This window comes from Sylvia atricapilla, chromosome 3, assembly GCF_009819655.1.
Source record: "Sylvia atricapilla isolate bSylAtr1 chromosome 3, bSylAtr1.pri, whole genome shotgun sequence".
NCBI classification, from domain to species: Eukaryota; Metazoa; Chordata; class Aves; order Passeriformes; family Sylviidae; genus Sylvia; species Sylvia atricapilla.
Genome location: NC_089142.1, coordinates 894,088 through 914,756, shown reverse-complemented (window position 1 = coordinate 914,756; position 20,669 = coordinate 894,088). Strand labels below are relative to the sequence as shown.

At 52.3% G+C, this 20,669-nt stretch overlaps 1 protein-coding gene across 2 annotated transcripts; it reads right to left on the bottom strand.

Moving 5' to 3' along the window:
- Positions 1–2,432: 2,432 nt before the first annotated feature.
- Positions 2,433–20,587, bottom strand: HADHB (hydroxyacyl-CoA dehydrogenase trifunctional multienzyme complex subunit beta). Of its 2 annotated transcripts, none has more exons than XM_066314569.1 (16): positions 20,525–20,587; positions 18,893–18,967; positions 18,497–18,538; positions 17,531–17,627; positions 16,452–16,496; positions 15,258–15,357; positions 14,035–14,122; positions 10,484–10,671; positions 8,137–8,317; positions 6,750–6,871; positions 5,052–5,131; positions 4,924–4,971; positions 4,550–4,637; positions 4,394–4,468; positions 3,590–3,754; positions 2,433–2,992 (listed from the first exon to the last, which is right to left on the bottom strand). In XM_066314569.1, the coding sequence occupies exons 2-16, from the start codon at positions 18,957–18,959 to the stop codon at positions 2,957–2,959; spliced, it is 1,422 nt and encodes a 473-aa protein (XP_066170666.1). In that variant the 5' UTR covers positions 18,960–18,967; positions 20,525–20,587; the 3' UTR covers positions 2,433–2,956. The 2 variants fall into 2 exon arrangements, with proteins under 2 accessions (XP_066170666.1, XP_066170667.1); XM_066314570.1 differs by having other exon boundaries at positions 20,560–20,580.
- Between the last annotated feature and the right edge of the window lie 82 nt (positions 20,588–20,669).

Below are 20,669 nucleotides of genomic sequence, written 5' to 3'. Positions count from 1 at the left end.
TTCCAAAATCCCTGCTGGTGTGGGTCCCCCATGCTCCACCCCTGGGGATCCACAAATAACCACTCATAGGAATCCTTCGTTCTTCGTCCGTGGGGATCCCCCAACCCCTGCCCATGGGGATCCCTTAAATCCTCACCCATGGGGGTCCCCAAACCTCCTCCTGTGGGGTTACACATCCTCCACCCAAACACCCACCCAGGGGGTCTCCCGTCCTTCACTTGTGGGTATCCCACATCCTTCATGCGTGGGGGTCCCCAAACCTCCCCCCGTGGGGGTCTCACATCCCCATCCATGGATATCCCCCCTCCTCCACTGCTGGGGTTCCCTGGGAGTTCCCCCCACTGCAGTTGTCCGGGGGGTCTCCAGCCCCCACCCACTCTCACCTCAGCCTCGGGGCTCTTTTCCAGGGCTGCTTCAGCCCCATCCTGCTCCGGGAGGTCCATGTGGGGCCGGGCACAGGGCACGGGGGCAGTTCTGGCTCTCTGCAAACAGCGCTCCATTATCGGGGGGATGCCCCAGACCAGCCCCCCATATCCTATCTGCCACAGAGCCCCCCAGCCCCCCACCCTGGCAAACCCCCAGCCCACGGTCCCTCCTGGGGACACACAGTCGGGGGCTGTCGCGCTCCTCGATGTCACCCACCCCGTGCTCCTCCAGCACAAGGAGCTGCTCCCGGGGGTCGCGGCTCCACACCGCCCGTCCCGCTGTGACACGCCGGTGACACCAGCCCCGGCTTGCCCGTGTCCTGAGCCCGCAAGGGACACAGGCACCGCCCGGTTCCCCCTCCTCCTACTTCTGATCCCCTCTTTCTTATCCCCCTTCCTCCTACCTCTGACTCCGTCCTTCTTATCCCCCTTCCTCCTACCTCTGACCCTCTCCTTCTTATCCCCCTTCCTCCTACCTCTGACCCTCTCCTTCTTATCCCCCTTCCTCCTACCTCGCTCCGGTCCGTGCCCGGCCCCAGGAGAGCGAAGGGAACCTTTGCCCCGGCTCTGGCTGCACGGGCACAGCCCCGGGCGTGCCCCGACAGCGCCGAGTGCTGCCCCACAAATGGCCCTGCCGGGCACAAGGGACCCCCCTGGGCACACCGGGGACCCGAGGCACGGGGTCGGGTGGGCTCCATCCCCACCGGGAGCAGCGCAGGAGCTCCGCCGAGCTCCCCCAGCCCCTCCCGGATCGCTGCCACGCACCCACCCCGCCACCCTGAGCCCCTTCCACGCCACGCGGGACTCACCAGAGCGGCTTCAGCCGCGATGGTGCCGATGGCAGCGAGGGTCCCACAGGTGATGGGGGCACGGGAGGAGCAGGGGAGGAGCGGGATGAGCCTCCAGGATGAGTCACATCCGACGGGCTGCAGCCCTGCCCGGCGCAGCGTGTGCGGACCAGCTCCGGCCTGCAGCTCCGCAGGGCTCTGCTCTGCCCCCGCAGCCTGGAGGGGGATAAACCCCCCAAAAAGCAGCTGCCGAGGGCAGGGCTGGAGCGCACATCCCGGGAGGATTTAACAGCCGCGTGGATGTGGAACTTGAGCACATGGGTTCAGCGGCTGCGCTGGAGGTGTGGCTGGACTCGATGACGATCTCAGTTTTCTTTTCCACCCGGAACGGTTCTGTGATTCTAAACCAATCCCGGCCCTTCTCTGGCCTTGGCAGTTACCCTCTTCCCCTGGAGCAATGCTGTGGCGCAAGATTTCTAAGGAAGAATAAACAGGAGCAGCGCAGAGGTTTCACCATCCCTTATCTCAGCCGAGCCCCGGAGCGGGGCCGGGCAGCAGCTGGTGGGCGGCAGAAACTGCTCCTGTCATAAAAACGACTCCAAAGTGTTTGCGAGGAGCTTTAGGAGAAACTCTGCTCCCTGCCAGGTAACAGCAGCCTCCCTCAGCATCGTGAAGCCATGAGAAGGAAAGGAAGAAAATAACGAGGATATGAAACAAAAGAACAACTGTCTCACCTTTCCTAATGTGTGGGAGAAAGACAGGTCTGCACTTGTTTATCAATACCTCAGAGCCTCTGGCAGGGCCTAAAGGGGCTCCAGGAGAGCTGCAGAGGGACTGGGGACAAGGGCTGCAGGGACAGGACACAGGGAATGGCTTCCCAGTGCCCAGGGCAGGGCTGGATGGGCTCTGGGGCAGGAATTGTTCCCTGGCAGGGTGGGCAGGGCTGGCACAGGGTGCCCAGAGCAGCTGGGGCTGCCCCTGGATCCCTGGCAGTGCCCAAGGCCAGGCTGGACACTGGGGTTGGAGCTCCTGGGACAGTGGGAGGTGACCCTGGGACAGTGGGAGGTGTCCCTGCCATGGCAGGGGTTGCATTTGGTGACCTTTAAAAGCCCCTGCCCACTCACAGCAGCTGTGATTCCATGATTTCAGAGAGCCACCACCACAGGAACAGTCCCCAAAGGATTTCAGGTGAAGGCTACAGAAAGAAAACAGCCAGAACTGGGTTTTGTCCTGATTTATTGCAGTTCCATCAGCGACATTTATTCATCAGATGCAATTTGCTCATTCCAACATTTGGACAGCACGGAGCAAACTGCCCCCCTCAGAGGCCAGCTCAGCCCTGGGACTGAACCTGCTGCCCCAAAGAACTGCTCCTCCCCACAGCATTACCTCCCCTCTCAGCCCACCCACCTCCACTGCTTCACGTTCTCCTGATCTCCAAACACAATTCTCCACAGAGAGCTTTGGAATAATTTTTGTTCCCCAGTGGGAGAAATCCTGACGAGTTACCAGAGGGATCAGACAGTTACAAGGAGCCTGCAGAGACTCAGAGCCACATTAACTGTTCCTCTCCTGGAAGTGGAATAGAGCGTGCTCATTAGAGAAAAATTACTGGCTGAGTAGATAAAAGGGATTGACAAAGGCCACAAATCCCCTCTCCCAGAAGGATTGGGGGTAGGATTTATTAGTGCATTGAAATGGCATCGCCAGGCACAGGACGGAGGGGCCACACTCCCAGGGCTGTTACTGGGGGTAAAGCTCCACGATCATGGCGTGTCCCTGCAACAGAGAGAGACAAAACATCACAGAGATGGCTCATTAACACAGACCAGACTAATTATTACAGACACACACCCAGGCTGCAAGGCACAGCACCAAGAACGTGAGCCACAGCAGCTGGACATGAGTCCAGGGGTGGCAAGGTGGGCAAGAGGCCACTGTCCCCTGGGCTGTGCCAGCTCTGGGGTGGCAGCAGGGCCACCTGTCCCCTGTGCTGGCACTGCTGGGACACCTCCAGTGCGGGGGACAGCTCTAGGCCCCTCCTGACAAGAGACACCTGCAGGGGCTGGGAAGGGACTGGAGCCCCAGGAGAGGCTGAGGAGCTGGGAGAGGGGCTGAGGCTGGAGAAAAGGAGCTCAGGAGGGACCTTGTGGCTCTGCACAACTCCCTGCCAGGAGGGGACAGCCAGGGGGGGTCGGGCTCTGCTCCCAGGGCACAGGGACAGGACTGAGTGGTGATGGGGGGCAGCCAGAGGGAGCTCTGAACACCCAGCACTCAGAGCTGGGGTAACCAGACAGGACTGCAGAGTCCCTGCAGGATCAGCCCTGCCATTCCTGCCCTCTCCCAAGGGCCCAGGCTGGAGCACAGCACCATTACCTGCCCTCCTGCAGCACAGGCAGCGACCAGGCCGTACTGTCCCCCCTCCTTCTTCAGCCTGTGGGCAGCAGTGATGACCAGGCGGCAGCCCGTGGCCCCAAAGGGGTGTCCCAGGGACAAGGAGCCCCCCCAGGTGTTGAACTTGTCCAGGGGAGGAGCTCCAACCTGTGGGCACACAGAGGGACATGCTGAGGGACACATCCCATCATCACCTGGCTGGAAGGGGGTCATCCCACCTAATGCCAACCCCAAGCCTACAGCAGTTCAGAATGGCACATCCAGGTGGCCGATGAGGGGATAAAACCACCCCAAAGGAGTTCCTGCTTCACCTCAGGGAAGCCCTGCACTGTTCTTAACACCCTCCTCTACAAGGATTGTGGCTCTGGATCTCCACCTCCTGCCGACAATGGGAATAGCATCCCGAAGAAAGTTCATTTCCCAAAGAAATCGCCTAAAATTGGGATTTGCTAACCTGTGCTCAAGGAGCATCACTGCTCCTCACAGGACACAACCAGAGCCTGGCTGTGCAGCAGCAGCAGCTGCCAGGGGAGAGCCCAGTAAGCCCAAAGTTGAACTGAACTTTACAGGAAAGTGGGTCCAGAGGAGGCCACAGAGCTGCTCCTGGGGCTGGAGCCCCTCTGCTCTGGAGAAAAGGCTGGGAGAGCTGGGGGTGCTCACCTGGAGAAGGCTCCAAGGAGACCTCAGAGCCCCTTCCAGGGCCTAAAGGGGCTCCAGGAGAGCTGGAGAGGGGACAAGGACCTGGAGGGGCAGGACAAAGAGGAGAATGTCCTGAATGTGCCTTACCTTTGACTTCCTGCCCATGTAGTTCTGTGCAAACCAATCCGAATCCATGGCTTTCAGGTTAGCCAGGATCTGTCCCTGCAAGGGAGGAGAGGGTGACATTGGTGATATCCCAAAGCTGATGGCTGCAGGGAGCCATCCCAGATTTCCAGCACTTACAGCAAAGGCCTCGTGGAACTCAAACACATCGATGTCACTCAGGGAGAGCCCGGCCTTCTCCAGCACTTTGGGAGTGGCATAGGTAGGGCTGGAGGAAGGAAGAAACACAAGTCTTGTATCTGTGTTCCCTGTCAGCACCATCCCTCTTTTTCCAGAGTCACATCCTTCTCTCTGGGCTCATGGCCCAGCTCTGCCCGTCCCCACAACTCCTGCTGAGGTGCCCCAGCAATCCTGGGCTGTTCCTGCCACAGCTGCTCTCCCACCTCATGAAGGCCTGAAGAGATGCAACATCTCCTGAGGCACCTCCCAAAAAACACAACCTGGCTGTTGGGGGAGCAGGGGCTGTGGGGGGGATGCTCTCCATCTCCACCTACCCCAGGAGCAGCTGGTCCTTGGGATCCTGGGACACGTAGACGAAATCCCTGTGCAGGAAAAAGGGCTGTCAGTGCCAGGGAGAGGAGAAGGAAGAGGGAGCAGAGGTCATTGGAGCAGCCCCTCCTACCTTAGGTAGGCCTTTGGTTTGTATCCCATGGCCAGGGCCTTCTCCTCAGACATGATGAGCATCGCCGACGCTCCGTCGGTCTGGAACGGGCAGGGAGAAGGGTGAGGAGTGAAGGATCTGCACACCCTGAGCCCCACAGCCTTCACCAGGAGAGGAGCTGAACACCACCAGAGCCTCCAGGACACCCCACCACGACAGGGGCCAAAAGACAAGGCTGCTGCATTGAGTGGATGGAGGGCTGGATGATCGCTAGTGATGCCAGCACACGAACTGCTGAAGGATTTCCTCACAGCTCATAGGCACAATGCTCCCTGGTTTCACCCAGGACAGAGGTGCCTAAAAGCCCTGCCAGGCCTGGGACAAGTTGGTTATCCCAAAACATTCAGCTGTCCTCCTGCTTCCATCCCCAAAACATGAGAATAATTCCGGGATGACATAAGCCACAGGCTCACCACGTGACAAAAATGAGCGCTGTGGGTTTGGCACATCAAATCATGGAGTGATTAAATCATTTGGGTTGGAGGAGACCTTAAACCACAACCAGTTCCACTCCCTGCCATTGGACACCTCCCACTACTCCAGGCTGCTCCAAGTGCTCAAAGTTTTTAGCTTTTATCTATTCTTCACATATTTGTAACTTTGTAAACTGTTAAAAGCTTAGGTATAGCTTCCAGTGCTTTTCCAGCTTTTTTTTCCCACAGTGAACAAACTCTTATCCATGCATTCCTAAAATATTGTTTAGTCTTGCCTGTTACTTGTCCCAGGACATTTTATTTTGCAGCATGTAATCACAGACATGATAAAGGTAGTGTAGGAGATGAGGAGGAGAGATGCCATGGGGGAATTCCTGAACCAACTGCTCCTCGAATTGGATAATACTGGCTGGATGTTCTAATTGCCCAATCTCGTATTAAATGGTACAAATCTAATTCAGGATGTGGATTTGTACCGTATTCTGTACCTGAAGGCTTTCAAGGAAAGGTTTGCTTTTATATTGTCATTCTAACGTTGTCTGGAAAAGTTTGTGTTCTGTTTCCAGGCATCACAAACCCCATCCAGCCTGGCCTTGGGCACTGCCAGGGATCACTTCCAGGGATCCAGGGGCAGCCCCAGCTGCTCTGGGCACCCTGTGCCAGCCCTGCCCACCCTCAAAGGGAGGAATTCCTTCCCAATATCCCATCTAACCCTGGCAGTGGGAAGCCATTCTCTGTGTCCTGTCCCTTCAGAGCTGTGGCTGCCCCTGGATCCCTGAAGTGTCCACAGCCAGGTTGGACAGGGCTTGGAGCAACTTAGGATAGTGGAAGGTGTCCCTGGATGAGATTTAAGGTCCCTTCCAACCCAAACCATTCCATGATTGTGTGAAGTTCAGACCAGACCTACAGACTTCAGTTGTACAATGTGACCAACCCCATCCTGGGACAGAATCCCTCCAGGGGCCCTTGAAGGGACTGACCCTTGTGAAGCAGCTACAGAGAAGCCAACAGATTCCCAAAACTTCAGGGGCTTTGTGATGGACTTTAAAATGAAACGATCCAATAGCCAAATTCACCAGATTACAACGGAGCTCCAAGTTACACCCGGAAAATCCAGAAAGTTGATTTCAAAAAGCTCATTCCCAGGTGATGGCAGCTAAGGGAGGGCAGAGGGTCAGGTGGACAGCTCTCCCCTCTGGCTGACAGTGCTGGGAACAGGAATTACCAGGAAGGAGGAGTTGGCTGCTGTGACTGTTCCATAGGGTTTGACAAAGGCTGGCTTCAGTTTTCCCATCTGCTCCATGGAGGACGGCCGGATCCCGTTATCTTTGGTGACTGTGTCTTTGCCTGGTGAAGGAAAAAAAAGTACATTTAAACTACAGAAAATCAGCAAAGCACAAGAATTTCATTATCTGGACTGCAGGGAGGGAAAAAAAAATCAGAAAATTCTGGGGTTCAGGACAAACGCAAGGAGGGAAAAAAAGGAAAATCTGTTGGTGGCATCAGATACTTAAGATAGCTAAAAATAAAAATTGAAGCTACCTCACTTTTCCTCAAAAGACAGCAAAAACAAAGTGCTGCCATCTGTTTACTGGAAGGAAAAAATACTACATGGGAAATGCAATTGAGAAAAGAATTTAAATTTAGGTAAAAAAGCCTAAATGGAGAGCTTAAATCAGTTTGCATCCACATGCTGAGTTGGAGGAATAAAGAGCACTGGGAAAACCCAAATACATCCATCTGTAACTATGTGAACTGCTAAATAAGCCTGTTAAGAAAAAGTATTAACTGTATATAAAAAAAAAAAGCACATGGAACTGTGGATCTACAAGGAAAATTTCTCCAGGATACCAATTAGAGTTCCCAAATGAACAGGTATGGCAGCAAGGTGTGTCCCCTGGCTCCTGGGGGGTGAGGGGGACAGTTTAAAGGTCTCCCCAGACTTGTTTCACCTCCCAGCAAGGAGTGTGAGGCCTTGTGAAATGGACCCTGCCACATTCCAGCTCTTCCCAGCCAGCACCTGAGTTAGCAGAGTGGGATTTTGTTGGGCCTGTGTTTGTTGTTGGTATTCTGGGCTATAAAGGTGGTTTCTCTTGCCTGGTGGAAGAGCAGGGGGATTATTCCATGTCCAACTGTCCTGATTTTCCTTGCTCTGTCACCTCATTAGCACAGATGAGGCGTTGGCAAGAAAAAAAAATTAAATATGTGAAGGTATGACAGAGGGCAGGGTTAGATAGATAACCTCAGGGTTAGATGAGATATTGGGAGGGAACTCTTCGTTGTGAGGGCAAGGAGGGGCTGGGATGGAATTCCCAGAGAAGCTGAGGCTGCCCCTGGATTCCTGGAAGTGTCCAAGGCCAGGCTGGATGGAGCTTGGAACACCCTGGGACAGTAGAAGGTGTCAGGGGTGGGACTGGGTGACCTTTAATGTCCCTTCCCACCCAAACCACCCCACGGTTCTGCGTTGACACACTCAGACATCCCCTTTACAAACACACTGCCAACGCCAGCAGCTTTCCAGGCACAAACAGATCCCGCTAAAACCTGCCCAAACCCTCTAAAACTCCCTGGATCACTGAGCAGTGGTGGCCTTGGCACACGGGCACTGTCACCTGGCACTTTGAAGGGCACCACGTCCTGCAGCAGCCCCTCATCCTGGGCTTTCTTGGCCAAGGTGTGGGAGCGGAGGGCGTACTCGTCCTGCTCCAGGCGGGAGACGCCGAAGGCGGCGGCCAGGCGGTCAGCAGAGTGTCCCATGGTCTCACTGGTGGAGAACTCTGCCACAGCTGGCAGCTGCAGGCAAGCAGGGAAAGTTAAAGCACAGGTTAAAGAAGAAAAAAAACCTCCTGAGAGAGCACACAGAGCTGTGTGGTCAGAGAGAGGCGCGTCCCTTTGTTAATTCAGAGCGGCGCGATTAACGCACGGCGACCAGGTCACAACGGACTCTGCCAAATGTGTCAGAGAAACCATCTCCCTTTCCAAAAATTTGGAATAAAAACCCCCAAGGTCCAGGCTGCTGCTTGTTGGGATGTAAAATCCCTCTGGGTGATATTTACAAAGTACTCAGAAATGTAAGGGCAGAACTAAAACCTTCAGAGAAAGTAAAATACATAAATCTGTGCTAACATGAAGCACAAATGTAAGTTTTCATTTTAAATAAGTAAAGAATATTTTAAGTGCCTTAAGCAAATAAAGAGCCTTTTATTTAGTTAATAAAAAAAGCTCTAAAGCTTAGTTTGAAGTTCAGTAGCAAAGGTAATTGAGCCTTAGACATAAAGAAAATGTAATGTATCATTGCTAGCACTCTAAGATAGAAAAGACAGAACTACATATGTAAAATTTGTGTAAGAAATTACTCCAGAGGTTCCAGAACTGTGCTGAGAGCAGCTGCCTGTGCATTTAACAGGGTGACATGACAAAGGGTGACCAAACCTTTTAGATTCAGCTCAAACACCACATCCTGGGACCTCAAAACTCCTTGCCAAATACCTCCTCGCCCAAAAGCAGAGCCCAGAGGTGATTTTGGCTTAGTTTCAGTTCTTCCAGCAGCACTCAGGAAATCCCTGCATGCATTCAAGCCTGGAATTTTTTTCACACCTTATGCTTACCTCAGCTCTGCCACACTTCACCTGGGCCTTGCTGCCCTCACACAAAAGGGAATGACACAGATGCAGTTTCCTTGTGAAGAGCTCAGGATGGGAAGGAGGGAAGTGCTGCCCCTTTCCATCCTCACCACACTGCAACTCACCCTGCAGTGACCCCCAGGACAGAGCAGTGGCTTATTCTGCTCCTGACATGGCCCTGTGGATTCTGAACACATCCAGCCCCTGGCAGGATTTGGCCAGGAACAAGAATTATAAAGCCTATTTAAGATGCATTAATAAAATTCAAATACTGAGGATATTCCTGTCTAATACTAAGGGGGTTGCTTCTGTTATCTAGTAAAATTCCTGCAACTCCAGAATTCTTCTGACACTTCAGAATAACCTTTTTATTTATGGCAAAAAAACCCTGCTTTTTCTGTCATCTGCAGCAGTCTGTCCAAGAGTTGCAGATGGAGGTTTTGCACTAAGTTGGGTTTACCAAAGATGAACATGTGGGAAGAAGAAGCAGAGTCTCAAATGGTGTGAGATGCATTAATCAATGTTTTAACCCAAAGCAGAGGATAGAAATCAATCATGGTGAACCTCAGCAGCCACCTCACTCATCTTAGATCCTCTCCATCAAGGCCAAAAAATTCCCTGTTCACATTTTCTAAACTGATTTACTGAATACCTGTTGGGGAAGATGAATCAGGGAAACCTTATCAATATGATTGCTTATCAAAAGATTCTGAAAATATGAAACCTATAATGGGGATAGAAATGAAAGCTGAGTTGTAGGATACTGAGTCTTAGTTACTATAGAACCTGAAAACAATGGTCTGGCTGCAGGAGAATCCCTTTGGATTGAACAATCCCTTTCTGCTGGCTCAGGGATCCAAAGGTCAATGCAGCAAAACAGAAAAGTTTAAAGAGTAGTTTTTAGAGTTTAAAATAGAACACAGTATGGTGATAGAGCAGTTCTTACAGGCTGGGTGTAGATTCTATAGGATTTGATGTCTTGTGTTGGTTGGTCACTGTAAATTAGAATATTCATCACAAAAGGAGATATAATGGATTGTAACAAGGACCTTGTTCTCTTACCTCTCTTACCTCTCCTCTTAACTCTCACCCTTCCTCTTCCCCCTGCTCTTGCTCTCTCTTCCTTCTCTCTCAGCTCTCACCTGCTGTTCTTTCTCCCTCTCTCTTTGGGACTCCCCTCCAGCCCAGGCTGGTGGCTGAAGGCAAGGCCCTTTTTTACCCACAACCCTTGCAATAACCCCACACGTTCTAGAATATCCAGGCTGGCAGAATTCCTTGTCCCAGCCGTCCGCGGATTCGCCTACAAATACCTAAATACCCGAAAACCATAAAATACCTCAGGAGCGAAGTAGTCAGGGCGGATTTTGGAAATGAGAGAGAGCTTCTGGCCCAGGCTCTTGGCTCGGTTGAGGGTCAGCATGGTCTTCCTCATCTTCCTGCTGTGGCGGATGGGGACGTCAGACATGAGCTCCACGCCGCCGGCCACCACCACGTCACACTGCCCGGCCGCGATCATCCCCACGCCTGCCAGGACAGGTGGAGGAAAAGATTTCTTAAATAAAGGGTAAAAAAGCACTGGAATGGTCTACCTGGGGAGGTGGTGTGTGGGGGTGGGCAGAGCCCCAGCTGCTTGGGACCCAGAGAGCCACAACCACCCCCAAAAGATGTCTCGCTAAAGACAGCTTCTTGGGGGGTCAGGGCGCTCTTCAGCTGGCAGAGGAGCTTCTCAGCAAAAAAGCAGAGCAGTGATTTTCAGCTCAGTGATTTCAGCTCAGTGATTTCAGCTCAAGGATTTCAGCTCTTTGCCCTTTTAAGTTTGCCCCTCTTTTAGCCGGCCATGATGAGAGAGAGAGAGGTCTCGTGTGGAATTTCCGCAGGTGGTAACTTTATTGCAAAGGTACCAGCGAAAGGGGTCCAGGGACGAGGTACCTCTGCCAACCAGAGGAAACCCAGGGGTTTTTATGGGACACCAGGGTGGGAGGAAAAGAGTACAAAACCAATCAATTGTAACAGATCTACATAAGATCCCGAGGGGGCTTGTGGGTCTCCGGACAGGTCGCCGTGACTAAAAAGTTTGTCTTTTGCCTTAGGGGCTCTGGGTGAAGTTGCAAAATTCTTTCTTAACTCCTCAGCTTGGCTCTCTCCAGGGCAAAGCAGCCAGGGCTCTGCCCACCCCCACAGTGGTGGGTTCACCATCCCTGGATGTGTTTAAGAGAAGACTGGATGTGGTGGTGGATTCACCATCCCTGGATGTGTTTAAGAGAAGACTGGATGTGGCACTTTGGTGCCACGGTTTAGTTGAGGTGTTGGTGTTGGGATGGACTGGATGATTTTGTAGGTCTCTTCCAACCTCATGATTCTCTGTGATTCTATGTGAAGGAATGTTGTATTTCTCTGGGGAATGGTTTTTCCCTAGAACCCCTGAAGCCTGTAACCATGTAGTTTTACCCTTCCTTCCTTTCTTGACCTAATTGGCTGAGATCCAGCCATCCCCCCTGGACAGAAACCTTGATAAGGGTCTGTTCTTCCTTTTTCTTGCTCTTGCCCTCTGGCCCTCCAAGGCTCCAGCCCTCTTTCCCTCCTTCTGGACCTCCCTTGCCCTCTGGGCCTCCTGCCCTCATTTCCTCTCCTGGAATAAACGCCTTGGATCAACCCTGGGGGTAAGAGCCTCTTTTGGATCTTTGCCCTATCCCTGAAATATTCCCCCAAAGCCTCCCAAGAAACTGAGCCAGCCCTGGGGGGCTGCGGGGGATTGGTTTCAGCACCCCACACCCCAGCAGATGTTTCCATACAGGGAAAGGTTTAAGACTCACCCCTTGCTGTTCTTTATAAGGTAAAAGGAGCCAGAAACTTCTTTGCTTTCCTGTGTCTTGGGTTGCAATTTGTAACCAAAAATATGTTTTCTATTTCCTATCTGTTGAAAGCAGTTGGGAGTTTTGTTTGGGGTTTTTTTTGTTTTTTTTTTCTTTATCTCTTGTATAACCCATTCCTCATAACCCCAGGGGCGAGGGGGTGGGTGTCTTCTGTTACTGGACAGCTGTAAAACCATCTGTGGCAGTGTTTCTTTACCCCTTCTAGGAGCCAGCCCTCACAATCCCAGGGCTCTCTGCTGTCCATGGGCCAGCCAGGCTCACTGCAGGGCTCAGACAATTCCAGCAGCCACTGGGAGAGGCTCCACCCAGGGCCAGGAGCCCAGCATTCCCCCCTGGATCAGCCCTGGCATTCAGAAGCCCAGCACAGCCTGTGTGCTCTGGATTCCCAGAGGGAGAGCAGCCCCAGCTCAGCACCACTGCACCTTCTCCAGGATCATCTCTGCTGCCACAGAACCACATCTGTCACTGCAGGAGGCTTGGGCTGGGCTCACACCAACAGCCTGAGCAGGTTGTGCTCTGACTCTGGCAGGGTTTGTAGGATTTTTTTTTTTTTCTTGTTTGCTTGGTTTTTCTTCTGTACTACTACATTTGTATTTTTAATATTCCTAGTAAGGAACTGTTATTCCTATTCCCATCTCTTTGCCTGAAAGCCCCCTTAATTGCAAAATTATAATAATTTGGAGGGAGGGGGTTACATTCACCATTCCAAGGGAAGCTCCAGCTTTCTCTAGCAGACACCTGGCTGTCCAAAACCAAGACATCCCCAGCAATTGGCTCAATGACAAGACAAAAACACTGATAGGTCTCTTTAGCTGTTCCTCAGAAAAGTAGCCATTCTCTATTGGGCTGTTTGTCAAAAAAACCCACCTAAATCATTCAGTACTTAAGGGAGAGCACGAGGCTTCTCAGAGCATTTTCAGGGTGTTGTAGCAGGTGTGTGGGACCTGTCCCTACACTGTGCTCACCTTTGCTCTTTGCTTTTGTGTTATTTTCTTCTTTTAGTAAAACCTTTTTGCTTTTTCAAGACACACTCGACCATGCCACCTCACTGGTTCTTTTAAGCCATTATCTGTGAGGTGCTGGACACCCTCAGAGGTGTTGAACCCTCACAAAGCTAAATACATCTGGCTCTTGGAGAAATTCAGTGGGGAGGCACTGCCAGAAACGCTCCAGAGCAGGGATACACACCCTGACAGAGCTCTGGCTGCTCCTGCATTCCTCCTCCAGCCCCTGGAGGAGGCTGGAAGCTCACACAACATGAGCTTCTGTCACTTGTCTCCCACTTGTCCTTGTCACACAGAACAGGGAGGGGAAGGACAGCCCCAGCAGTTTGAGCTGCAGCTTCATTTCTTAGCCCTGTTTAGGCCAAGCCAAAGATAAAAGGAGCCTGAAAGGAGCAACTTTCTCACCATGGTCAGTCTTGACCTCTCAAATAAACACGGATTCTGGGCAGAGATGCTGCTGGAGGCCTACAGCAGGCACTCAGTTCACGTTGTATTTTGTTGGCTAAAAAACTTCCACAGAATCACTGAGGCTGGGAAAGACCTCCCAGAGTAACAAATCCAACCTGTGACTGATCCCCACCTTGTCACCAGCCCAGAGCACTGAGTGTCATGTCCAGGAATTCCTTGGACACTTCCAGGGATGGGGACTCCACCATTCCCTGGACAGTCCCTTCCAATGCCTGATCACCCTTTCCAGGGAGAAATTCCTGCTGATGTCCAGTCTGAACCTCCCCTGGCACAGCTTGAGGCCATTCCCTCTCATCCTGTTCCTATTCCCTGGGAGCAGAGCCCAAAAACCCCTGGCTGTCCCCTCCTGTCAGGGAGTTGTGCAGAGCCACAAAGTCCCCCTGAGCTTCCTTTTTCCCTAAATAACTGCATTTTTTCCTTCCATTCCAGCATTTCTTCAGTTGGCTTTTTACACTCACACATAGTACAAGTTGAATAAGGGCTGTAAAAAGAATTCCCAAACTCCCTTTCAACCCCACAGCTCGTCCCTCCAGCCCACATACCTGTGGTCATGGCCTGGTTGGAGGAAATGCAGGCCATGGTGACGGTGTGGGCCGGAGTTTTGTCGGAGAATCCCGCTCCCAAGGCAGCCTACAACAAGAAGAGTGGCTGTTAAACCTACAGCTGCTGCTCCCAGGCCAGAGCTGCCCCTGCCCAGCACACCTTGCCTTTGTCTTTGAAGACAAAGACATCGAGTTTTCACCTAGTTAATTATGGCAGCATGAGCTAATTATGAGGCTCTCAGCAGCACTAGGAACAGTCATTGCCCCTCCACGTTTTTTAATAAAGAGACAAACTAATCACACCCCTCACATTTAAAAAAAAAAATCACATCAGGATAGCCTCCAACTACTCAGCATTATCTCTGCTTCACCTTATTGGCAAAGGCAACACGTGAAAAGGGTGATTTAGACCACTCAGCACAAGGCACTGTGTCTTCACAGAGAGCAGCAAAGTGCAGAGCAGTGACTCATCTGAGCAGCCCAGAGCAGCTCCCAGAGCCCTTCCCTACTTGGGATGTGGCCAACTGGTTGAAAGTTCAGCAGTTGTTCCCAAGTTAAAATTACCCTGCAGCCCCATCTGACTGGCAGGTGACCAAAGCCAGGCCTTGCATTCCCGAGGCTGAGGCTGCACAGGGTTACATCATGGATTTATCCAGGTGCAGAGCACAGCAGAGGCTCCAGGTTAGCAAAGATCAGGCTGCCTGTCCCATGACTCTGAGGACAATACAGGAATTGTGTTTTCTGGCTGTTGGAACAAAGGGCAGCAAAGCTGCTCCACTTCAAATGCTGTGAATGCTGTGTCTTGAGCAGCCAACTCGAGGAAATAAATAAATACCACAACAAAGCAAAGCCTCAGAGCACCCTCTGCTCCTCCCCAGGACATTGGGCAAGGCAGCCTTCAAGTCCAAGTGGTATTTAGGAGCTGAGGGATCAACAATCCTCAACAAAACCTTCCCTTGCAGGGAAGAGACAAGCAGAAGCTTCACAACATTGAAATATGAAAATCTGTGGCCGATTATTTCAACAGGAGGCAGAGAATCACAAAATCATTTTCCTTGTAGTCCCAGGAACTCATTTAACAGACAGCACTACACAACTACTTCATACTCTCAAATCATATAGAAACAAGCAATAGGAGTGGGAAATCATTTTTAGCAAGGATTTGTCATCTCCAGAGCAGTTGCAGAGGTCAGACTCCGAGGGAAATCATGCACAGAACTCACCTCTCTGGCAACATTACTGGTTTTCACCTCCTGGATAACTGTGCCATAAACAATGTAATCAACAACATCCCTTGGGACACTGGTCCGGGTCAGCAGGCCCCTAAGGAGAGGATCAAAACAATTTGCATCACATCAATTATAACCTCTCCAACATCCTCTTCCTGCCCAGCTTGGCTGGAGAACAAGGCAACAACAGAGCCACAGCTTCTGGCCTCCCCTCAGAAGAAATCTCATGTGCCTGTAGGAAGTGGAGCTGATTATGGGCTGCAAACAATCATGGTGATAATTTCACTATAAATCATTACAGACCTTTATTAAAGCAACTGCTTTATAGCCCTTTCATCCCTCTTTCCACAAAATGGCTGGCAGAATCATCAAATGGTTCCCAGAGTGGTTTGGGTGGGAAGGGACCTCAAAGCCCATCCAGTGTTAACCAGCTGGTGCACTGCTGACAGCACCTCTCCCAAAAGAGTTGATGTTCAAGTGGAGTGAGATTTGTCCTTAAAATCAAGTCATGCCCTTGATTTTTTTCTTTTTTTTTTTTTCCTACTTCATCTCCTTTTTTTTTTGTGAGAATGGAAAGGCAGAGTGGAATGGAAGTCTGAAGGTTTTCATGGAAGGAATCTGTTTGGGAACTGATAAGGAAAAGGAAAAGCCAAGTAAAGAGCAAAAAACATGGAATCCCTGCTATGGGCAGGGACACCTTCCACTATCTCAGGGTGCTTCAAACCAGTTCTATCCTGGTCTTGGACACTGCCAGGGATGGGGCAGCCATCTCCAGGCTTCTCCAAGCCTTCTCTCTTCTCCACAGCACTTTGCTCTGCCTCTCAACAGAACAAACCCTTCTAATGACCCTCAGGACAGAAAGGACAGGAGAGTTACAGAATTAGCTCAATAACCTTGTTGTCACTTAATTTCCTGTGGTGCCCAGGTTGTTTTGCCCACCAGATGTGAGCACAGCTCAACAGCAGCTCTGATCTCTGTGTCTGGAAAACTACAGCTGGGCATCAAACTCACTAAAATTTGTCACCACCACCATCTCTTTTCATCAACACCAACAACAACACAAACCCCACTGCTTAAGCCACCCACTACTGTGGAGGGAGGCCAGGAAAAATAAAGCACCTAAGCTGTTCCTGAAACCTCAGCAGTTTAACAAGAATTCTGAGCCCTTCCAGTGTTCCATTTACTTACTGCAGTGCTGCTCTGGCTAAGTCATGTGGCATCAGATCAGCATACCTGGAAGGTGAAGGAGAGAGGAAGAAACTCAGAGGTGTGAGAAATCAGGACACAACTCTCCTGTGAGCACTGAGCAGCAGCAAGAAGTGGGGATGGACCAGAAATGCACCACTGTGCTTCTGAATAAACATTTCAAGGAATCATAGATTGGTTTGGGTTGGAAGAGACACTGAAGCTCATCCCATCTCATCTCTGCCATGGCAGGGACACCTCCCAGTGTCCCAGGGACACCTCCCACTGTCCCAGGGTCACCTCCCACTGTCCCAGGTGCTCCAACCCCAGTGTCCAGCCTGGCCTTGGGCACTGCCAGGGATCCAGGGGCAGCCCCAGCTGCTCTGGGCACCCTGTGCCAGCCCTGCCCACCCTGCCAGGGAATAATTCCTGCCCAAAATCCCATCCAGCCCTGCCCTGGGCACTGGGAAGCCATTCCCTGTGTCCTGTCCCTGCAGCCCTTGTCCCCAGTCCCTCTGCAGCTCTCCTGGAGCCCCTTTAGGCCCTGCCAGAGGCTCTGAGCTCTCCTTGGAGTTTCTCCTCTCCAGGTGAGCACCCCCAGCCTGGCTCCCAAGCAGAGGGGCTCCAATCACTGCACTAAACCCAGAGAAAAGCAGCAGTGATCCCATAAAGAAATCCCTTTTCCATCCCAGCAGTCAGGTGTGGTTCTAATTAAACTGTGGATTTGGTGGCACAGCAATGAAGGAAGAAGAGCCTACAGCAGATTCTTGGTCCCTGTCCTGCCAGTTTTGTTAAAGTTGCTGCTTCATGTGCTATACATTCTCCAACTGCTTTTTCTAGTTACACTCCATAAATCCTTACCCTTCCCAGGATTCATGCACACAGCCAACCTTCTTCAAACCACATTTCTGCACTCAATAAGCTGGAATAACTGCAGCAGCCCAACTCAGGGCACCTCCTGAGCCTTTAGGCCCAAGAATAACTACATTAAAATGAACAAGTGAGGTTTTTTCCCAGAAAGAGTTGAGTGTTAACCAAGCTAAAAGGGTGTTTTGTGTGCTTTACTCCCCTTAGATACTCACGAGGTGCCAGACTGCAGAAAGGGAATGCGGACACCCTCCACCACCACCACATTCTTCACCCCAGTTTTGCCCAAGGTCTTCTTAGTCTTGGGCTGGACTGTGAAGAGAGAAGTAATGATGACAAGAACATCAGCAATTTTAATGCAGATCCCGCAGAAACTTCTAGAAAACAAAGAAAATTGTCCCCTTTTGGTGCATAAGTGGAAAGCAGGACACCTGAGCTGGAATCTTTGAATGGTTTGGGTAGGAAGGTCCCTTAAAGCTCATCCAGTGCCACCCCTGCCACAGGCAGGGACATCTTCCACCTGGGAGAGCCAGGGTGCTCCAAACTCCATCCAAGCAGGCCTGGAACATTTCCAGGGATGGAACCTGTGCCTCATCACCCTCGTAGCCAAGAATTTCTTGGGAATAATGGGAAGAAATTCTCTTACTAGTGGGAGAGGTTCAAAACAAGGGATGTCATGATCCAGCATCATTCCACAGGCCAGTGCCAGGCTGAAACTCCAGCACTGTCTGGAGATTCCCTCAGGCTCTTCCCAAAGCCCAGGGGATGATGGGGAGCTGCTGTCCAAGCCTGTTCCCCAAATCCCAAAGCTTGAGCAACCCCCACAATGAACCCAGAGCATGGAGCATCCCAACCATTCACTGTGGACTGTGACTACAGACTGGGAATGGCTGCTGGGAGCCAGAGACAGACTGGGAATGGCTGCTGGGAGCCAGAGACAGACTGGGAATGGCTGCTGGGAGCCAGAGACAGACTGGGAACGGCTGCTGGGAGCCAGGGCACTCAGAGCATGAGAAGACTCTGCTGAAGTTTTCCTTGCTTGCAGCTTTTCAGGAACACCTGAACCACTCTGCTCCATTTCTAAGATTTAAGTGGAAAAAAGACCCCGGGAAAGGGAAGCAGCTTCCAAAAGAGCCTTGTCTAGCACAGACCCACTGAGATCCCTGGTGTTTTCCCCTTACCTGAGGCTTGGAACTGCGAGGAGCAGCTGAACGAGCGAGCAACTGGAAAACAAGAAAGGGGGAAAAAATGCCCCAAAAAATGTCAGAAACAGTTCTGGTCTCTGCAAGAAGGGTTAAAAAGGCAAATGATGTCACTGTAAGACACCTGACCGTGTGAGGGGTGTAGGGCAGTTTACTCTGTTCAGAAACTTGACACACTTTCTGTCAACTCAAGACTCCTCCCCATCTGACAGGGGAAGGGACAACCAAGGCAACAATGTACTCAGGAATTAAAAATTAAACATTGTCAGCCTTTTAAAGGTGAGAAGGGGGCAGATTGAGATCCCAGGGTCCCCTCCAAACCCAACACTTCAAGCAGAAGTTTATGGCCCAGCAATGAAAGCTGAAGATACTCACAGGCCCCGGCAGCCCACGCTGAGGACACGGGGAGGTTCCGCAGGGCAGAGCTCAGCATGGAACTCATTTTGGAATCTAGGGAAAGGCTGGGGTCAGTCCAAGCTGCTGTGTCCAGAACAATCCCAAGGGAAGAGACCTGCCTGCCTCACACAGAGCCAGAAAGGTGAGGGGCAGACACTCCAAGGGCAGCAGCAGCAGCAGCAGCACAGGGAATCACCTCCCACCACGCTCCCTGAGCAGGGTCAGACCAGGAGGAGCCTGGCTTGCGAACAAACAAATCTGCCTGTGAATAAATACTGCCCAGTGAGCTTCTCAATTCCTTCCCAAAAACTGCTCCACCGCTTCCCACTGGAAAACTGTCCCAGTGCCCAGGCAGCCCTGCTGCCAGCAGCACCTCCTGACGCAGTGTCCTTGGCACCCCTGCCCCTTGTCCACCCCTGGTGCCAGGCTGAGGAGCTTGTGCTGTGCCTCCCTGTGGAAAACAGAGCAAGTTCATGCCCTCCACCCCTCAAAAATCCCTCTGCAGCTTCCCCGAAGCTCATTCCAAAATCGGGTTTCCCTATAAGCAAACCCTCATCTGCAGGTTTTACTGCCCAGGGCTCATGGGCACGCAGCTCCAGGTTTTTAGTTGATCCATGCCAACATTCATCACCCTCTGTCACATTTTGGGGGTTCAAATCCCAGAACTTCCTCTCCCAAGCACCAAGTTTTTTCCATGGAGTGGCACAGGAACACCCCAGTCCCAAACCCAGCCCTGTGCAGCTCCACACCTGGAAAGTGCCCTGCGGAATTCCTCCCTTCCTACCCCACAAACCAGGCTCCTCCTGCCAACAAAGATCCCCAAACCAGACCTTTCCAAGGCATCCTGCTCCTCCTCCACTTGTGCCGACCTCCATCCCCATACCTGACTGAGCTTTTTCCCGGAATTTTCTCTGCCCAGCTGACAGAACTTTCTCCCAGGTGTAACCTCCTCCTCCTCCCTCCCGCATTACACAGCCGTCTCCTCCCGATGCACCCCCATTCCTGCCCCCCAAAAACGCCCCCAGCCCCCTCATTTTCGGCAGCCAGTGCTCTCCCGGCTCCCCAAAGGCTCAGCCGTGCCCGCACAAATCACCAGGGCAAAGCTCCTTCCAGAGCCTGCAGGATTTGCCTGGATTCCACAGCTGAGCTGGATTCTCTGATGCTCATGGATCTCTTCCAACTCAGGATAATCCACAACTCCATGAACAGCCTCTACTCCTTTCCCTTCTTGTCTCCACACGGCCCTGACCCTCAGCACCATCATCTGCAGCCGCTGCACCCCAAACACACACACGCGCTTCTCTCAGCCCTCCCCAAACCTTCTCGTCCATCCAGGGCCGACTCCTGAGCCCTTCATCCATCGGGGAATGACTCCTCGGGTCCTTTTCACCCTTTTCCCAGAGCCTCCCGTCCATCGGGAACGAACCCCCGGGTTCCCTTCACTCTCCCCGAACGAGGCCCTGACTCCCCTCACAATTCCCCGCCCACTGAGGGCCGACCCCCGATCCGGACCGAGCCCCCTATCCCTAACCCCCACCTCTTTCCCCGGGACCCACTCGGGACTCCTCTCAGCCTTCCTGCACTCCTGTCCATGTAGGATAGAGCCCTAACCTCACTGTCCGCCCCGTCCCGACACCGCCGCTCACCTCGGCCCTCACCCCGTTGTGCCGCCGCCGCGCCGCCTCTCACCAAGGACCCCGCTCCCCCTCCACCCTCCGGGCTGCCCTCGGCGCGCCTGACCCACACCGCCCCACCA

Bases quoted from the DNA above. Each gene is read 5' to 3' on its own strand.
- HADHB (XM_066314569.1), bottom strand. From the start codon at position 18,959: ATGAGTTCCATGCTGAGCTCTGCCCTGCGGAACCTCCCCGTGTCCTCA. The intron at 16,497-17,530 runs GTGAGTATCTAA...TTCACCTTCCAG, and splicing joins TTTCTGCAGTCTGGCACCTC to GTATGCTGATCTGATGCCAC. The intron at 4,638-4,923 runs GTAGGTGGAGAT...TCCTTCCTCCAG, and splicing joins AAGGACCAGCTGCTCCTGGG to CCCTACCTATGCCACTCCCA.